This window comes from Sinohyriopsis cumingii, chromosome 1, assembly GCF_028554795.1.
Source record: "Sinohyriopsis cumingii isolate HCF-2022 chromosome 1, ASM2855479v2, whole genome shotgun sequence".
Taxonomy (NCBI): Eukaryota; Metazoa; Mollusca; class Bivalvia; order Unionida; family Unionidae; genus Sinohyriopsis; species Sinohyriopsis cumingii.
In genome coordinates this window covers 105613072-105619719 of record NC_142961.1, presented here as the reverse complement: position 1 = coordinate 105619719, position 6648 = coordinate 105613072, and the positions used below count along the sequence as shown (strand labels likewise).

The following is a 6648-nucleotide window of genomic DNA, read 5'->3' as shown; positions in this document are numbered from 1 at the left end:
AATCAGAATCCCCATCTTACTACGCTGAGATTTTAAAAATACGAAACGCAATGTACACAAATTCTGCTTGATTAACTGTTGTACATAGACCATTTGTTTAATTATATAGTTCAAAAAGAAAACGGAAACGAGATTTATTCTGTCGTAAAATTTTCGCAAACTATACAGATAGTAATACTTTGACTGGAGCGGTTATATACATCCCGAAAGAACTCGAGTTGTGAAGCTGGTATTATCATCAGAGGCAAAACATAGATGTGTGTACGTTTCAGTTTTTGTATTTAATGGATTAATTTAATATACGATTGTGTAAATAATGGGTGACAGTTTGCATATTAAATGAGTGGTTTTATTGCACATATGTACGTTTTCGTTTATTTATTAAATGGTTGACTAAAGGTACGTACGTACATTTTAGCCTGTAGCCAATGGCTAACTTTATTGCACGTGTGCACGTTTTAGTTTGCCGATTTAACTGTTGACGTACGTACGTTTCAGTTCGCTTATTTAATGGTTGACCTATAATCAATAGCCTCATTTCTGACAAACCAGATCATGATGATTGCTTACATATATTTGGTTTGACATCATTAATTATAACTCAGGTTTAGATGAATATACCAATTTCTCGAAATTCAAAAGACAGACACATACCAAATACTGTTGGATGTAGATTGTTGGAATTATGTAAGTCTAATGAGATTTTTACTGCCATGGGTAGAAATGGTACTGACAATTGTATTGGTAAATGTACATCGAGGGAGAGTGTAGTAGTTGATTATGCGATTTCATCTGTCCCCAGTTCGAGTCACATTCTGGATTTAAAGAAAAGGACCTTGATCCATTACATTCTGAAATTTATAGGGTACTTATATTACATATTATCACACGGAAATACGAAAAGAACCAGATGAAAGAAACGTTTCAAACTCTCCATCAGTATCAACAGATTAACGATTCAAATTTGCCAGAACGTAAAAAGAAACGTTGAAAGATGAGTGTTATAATAATACACCATTATTTAATCTTTATGATTATTTGGACATGTTAAATGGTGAATTTGTCTCTCTGAAGAAATCAGCGGTTGCATCAAAAATCTTATAGTATTAGAAATGAATATATAAAATAAACTTAAAACCTAATGTTACCCATATGTTGTACATCTCATTTTATGTGAACATGGTGTGTTACCAGAATCTTAGTTAATCGGTAATATATATATATATATATATATATATATATATATATATATATATATATATATATATATATATATATATATGCAGAACTGCATGTCTTTTGTTCCGAGTGGGTGGACAGAACTAGTTTGATTTGGTGTAGGAATGCGTCGAGGCCGCTTCAGGCCGAAACGTATGTTCCTTCACCGTAGTAAACGAGTTATTTCCCCCCGGCTCGGAACAAAGCACATGTGTGGTTCTCTGTTTATTACATGTTCCCATTTTAGTCATACATTCTTTACAGTTTTGGAAGTTTTATTAAAGATAATCTACAGCCATATGAAAAAGCCCAGTGTGTCGTAGGTAACTGACACTAATCTGTGCAGTTGTGTCATCGGTCTGACTGCATTACTTAAATGGTGTTTTACTCTTTAAGTTTGACATTTTCAAACATTTCGTATTGGCCATATGAAGATATATAACTGGATTTATACAGCAGTCACAAGCAAGTGGATTTGTTCTTATTTCTCTAACAGAGCATAGGTTTTGGACTAGTAATTGACCCTTTTTTCATACACCCTACTTACTAAATATACATACTCTACTTCCGTTCTAATTTGGGTGCAAATTTAACATAAAAATAGTAATTAAATAAATTCAATTTTATAGAGAAAGCTCATTAATTTACACACATCTAAGCTCTCTATTTTTATATTTTCATTACAAGAAATTATTGATGCATTGAACTTAAAGGTAATAATTTAGGCATATAATTTAACAAAACGAAGATTCAGTCTCATTCTAAAATGCAGACCAGATTTGTAAGAATCATTTAGCTATTTTTTAACAAGAAAATTCTAAACAGTACTGTTCTATTCTCTTCCTTTTATTTTCTACTTGAACAATTGCGAGAGAATTTAAAATGTAAACAAACATACAATTCCGTGTTTGCGCCCCAGAGATGAAAAAAGATCTCAGAACATTGTAACAAGATTTAATTCTTCGAAGTTTGCGTCATAGTTAGAACAGCTGCTGCTATCTGTTGTACTTCTACCATTATGTTGTCAATATTTTTCAGTTTTATCGTCAGATTTGTCAAACGAATCTGACTCTTTGGTCATATTAACAGACAAATTGAAATTTACTCCACTTATACCTGCTCCAAAATAAAACTAAAATAAAAAAGACAAATTTCGCAGACCAAGTTTTTAAAACTCTGAAGGTGAAATGTGGCTCTTTGTTTGGAGTGATTCGGGGCTTTTAGATGACTTGCATTGTGGAATGTATTTCTGTTATCAGTGCTGCAGCTGGGAACTAGATCAACGGGTGCACGGTTGGAAAGTACTTCTTCCTCGATTTCTTCAACAGTTTTGTTTGAGGTCGTTTTGCGCCCTGAATTCAACACTCTATCGAAATTAGACAACTCACTTGAAGATCAAATGCTGCACCCGTAGTTACTGTCCCATAATTATGTGTCTATGGCTGTCTTGTAACTATTAAGAGTATCTGGTTCATTGTACTAACCATCTAGTTTCCTTAAAGTAACCAGAGAGGCACCAATTTAAGTGTCTAAACACTTACATGGATAAATTTTCCCTTAACGTGGGGACATTTCTAACCTTGCCTTGAATCTTGACATGACTCCCTCAGTCTTTCTTACTGTTCTGGATTTTAATAAATTCCAATACAAGATTTCAGCGGCAAAGTATTGAGTCTCTCCCTCTCTGCTATTTGTGGACTCCAGGTTCATCTGAGAACTCACTGTCAAACAATCTGTCCAAATTAGTGTTGTCATCCTCAAGTGATTCTAATTTATTTGTGGTAGATACCGTGAAATACCCATAAACTGCGCGTCGCTATTAATGGTACTCTCCAATTAACTCCAGCAAAAAAGCAGCCATTTTCACCCATTATTACTGCATTTGTTAAAAATTACAAAAGTGTGATAATTTTGTTAATTTCAATCATTCCAAATATTTTATTTGTGGACTACTTATTATTGAATATTCTAGCAGTAAAAGTTGTTCCAGGCTGGGTGCTCGATATGGAAATTTTAGTTATGCGAAACGGGATCACATATTGAACATCTATATCAAACGCTAGATCAGCAATGTAATATTAAATGGATATTTAATAAAATATATAAAGGCAAAGACAATCTAAATACATAAGAAACTGTCTTGAATTATAATCCTTATCTATCTAGGCAAGTTATTTATTTGCATTTCAATACTGTAAAAATTTCCTGATGATGATAATCTAATTCAAGAAAAATAGGCAGCCTACTCCACATTTGATAGCATATTTGTATTGTATGTTTTGATGAATATTTTGGAGGGTCAGAATAAAGAAACTCTGTTGTAGATTTATCGATATTTATTAAGGCTTTTGACACAGTTTGACGACAGGGAAAACAACAAAAATTTCCTTGGTTTTGGTATAGTGGGCAAATTTGTGAATATAACCTCAATATACATACTATGCGAAAATCATGCGTAAAAGCATAGAGGAAAATTGTATGACTTTTAAAATGCAATAATGAAGTTCGTCAAGTGGAAAACATTACTTTTTTGTATGTACTGAAATGACTTTGAAAATGTATTGCTTTTGTACAATTGTACGGGAATTCTATAGAATCTATGCTATCATACAAGATGAAAACCTTTAAAACGAATTCAGATGAAAGTCTGGAATATTGCACAGATTGGAAACTATATCTTATCGTAGGCAAGACAACATTATCGTATTTAGTAATTGAATGAATATAAAAATAATTTTCAAGTTAGGTGAAATGTAATTAAAATTGTGGATCATTATAGCATTTGGGAATTTGGTTTACAAAAACTACAAACCTTTAAAATCTAAAATTCTTTAGTAGAAAATAAAAAGCATACAAAGCCTTGTAAATAAAAATGTGATAATCTTGAAAATGAGATTCCCGATAATCCGATCGATCTACAAGTAAAATTACTCGACCAATGATTTTCATCTATATATATGACCTGAAATTTTACGGTTAAAAAAATAAAGTCCACACATGTGTCCTCAGACGTTTTCGTTTAAAACAGCATTCCGTTTATGATGCGATATGGAGAGCCCGGAATATTACAATTAGAAATAGTGTAAAAACCCAAAAGATGTACTTTTGGGTAATATTATTTCTAGAATGTCGTCACAGTTATCCTTCTCTATTACATACTATTACTTAAAGATTCTAATCAGAGTTATCTACATGCATGGACACGTTATTTAGAAAATCTTTTAGCGATGTTGTGTGTTGTCTAGGGCCGTAATTGGCACTATTACCACCTCTTATCTGCACAATTCCACGCCTAATTGTCATCTACCCAAAGAAATTGACTGATGGCAAATAAAAAACCGATAGAAAATGTGAAATGCGTTCTTTAAACGAAGTAGGAAACGAGTCCCACTATTCTTTAGTGTAATGTAATTATTATCAAACACATACAGATCTATATAAAGTCAGATAATTATGAATATCAAAACTCACATATATTTAGCTTGTTATTTTACTTTACAAATGTACACATCTTGAGCAATCTTTGTATATTTATAGAGATTCTGTCAAAATCTGTGCTGAACCCTGATGTATATAATTTTGTATTTGTCTTGCCTCATTCGGTCCTTTACCTTAATCTTTATCCTCGTGTATCACCGTGTGATCTGATGAAAATGTGTTCTCTTCTGATGCTGTTCATTGTAATAGAGTTTTAACCTTCTACATCATACAATTTATAACTGTCTTTGTACATTTGTGTAATGACCTATTTTTATAACTATATTCAATATTAAAATACTATTACAGCTTATCATAACATCTCCACAACCTGCAATTTCAAGATCATTCTTTAAAAAGAACAAAACTGTATGGATACAATGATAGAGGCAAGGTTATTCGAACAAGCTAACATGATGTCTTTCGATTTATCAAACAAACAGGTGATGAAATGAAATCGTGATTTTGCTTTCTCCTCGAATGATATCTATATGCCAATAAACCAATAACTTCCATGACCAGTGAAAATATTTATCCGTAGTTTAGGATAATTTCTCGCTTCTCTCTATTGTGCAGCCTCTCATCTCGAGAAGGTGTTTAGAGAATGTCTTTAGAAAGCCTTGTCTATATCTCCAGTAGAGACAATTTCGACCTGTTATCTCAAACAAGAAAAGACATCGGATAAAGCGGTGTTGAGGGGGCCGACAAACCTCGAAGCTGCAATAAAGTAGTACATATACTATGATGTATTTTCTGGACGAAATAACAGGTCATTTAAACATATTCAAGTTGAAAAGATATCTTTAACTAAAAGTAACTTTTTAATCTTCTGTTTCTTCTCAATGAATAAACAGTGTAGTTTTCATTTATAAACACTCACGTAGTTTTTCTTCATTTATAAACACTCACGTAGTTTTTCTTCATGTGATCCCGTTACGTGGACGAAATTCAAAATGGCAGCCAGTACGACCCATCCGAGCTCCTCCTCCACGAAAAAGCGGAGGATGCTACAGTTGGTATCCATGGACAAGTAGCTGATGCTACAACTTGTTTAATCTCCTTTTTATGATACTACTATCGATTCTATAAAATGTATGGATCTTCGCGGGGTAAATCATATATATTGCGTGTGATGATATGATGCGGCTTATTTATAGCATTATCCTCCACTCTGTATTGTTTTGATTTTACACTGTTGTCTCTGTTTTTCTTCTGCTTTGGTCTGACCTTGTGTGAAACTTTGTAAATGCAGTAGGCAAATAAGTCTGCGACTAACTGCAGGACTTCGCATAGAGCAAGAACAGAAAGTCCGATCCATAATCCAATGACTCCTCCAACATTAGCTAGAAAGTCACCTGCCTGAAAATTTTAAATACGGAGCAAATATAATTCATTTCCAAGATATACTCTTCCTTCTAGAGGCATAAACTAGATTTTCGTTTATAAGTTTACACAAGTGGTTCTTGGAATAATGTTCTTTTTCACGAACATGTTTACGGTTCATTGCGTTAAATATATGAGAAGTTTCAACTAGAAAAGAGAAACACCGATGATTGTTGTATTATCTTTGTCAGCAGTGATTGTTATTCTACCCCTTGTTTTACATACCAAAAATTTGGCACAAAGACTGCAGAAGTGCCGGATTATCCTAGTAGCAAAAGTAGCATATGATACGGGCCCTGCGCTAAATGCTTTCAAGCTATCAAGTCCGGTTCAGCGATTCTGCACTTACTCTATAACTATAGTACTATACTGCCTTCAAGTTTAGAAATGTCAGATATATTTTGTCGTATTATCTGGCTTTATAGCAATGGAAAAATACAATTACTTTACTATGCAAGTTAAAAATTTACGTGTTTTAATATTTATGTGGGTTTTGTTTTCATTTAGGGCCCCTGAATAACACATGCTACAGGCACCGCACTAGCTTAATCAGGCACTGGACTGGGGTCG

The 6648-nt window shown here is 33.3% G+C and overlaps 1 protein-coding gene across 1 annotated transcript in view; it reads right to left on the bottom strand.

Moving 5' to 3' along the window:
• Positions 1–3536: 3536 nt before the first annotated feature.
• The window catches only part of LOC149807498 (epithelial sodium channel subunit beta-like), a 71376-nt gene continuing 68264 nt past the window's right edge, over positions 3537–6648 (bottom strand). The window contains exon 13 of the mRNA XM_089967256.1: positions 3537–6054. Within this exon, the coding sequence (XP_089823382.1) occupies positions 5779–6054 (276 nt within the window). The 3' untranslated portion in view covers positions 3537–5778. The remainder of the gene's footprint in view (positions 6055–6648) is intronic.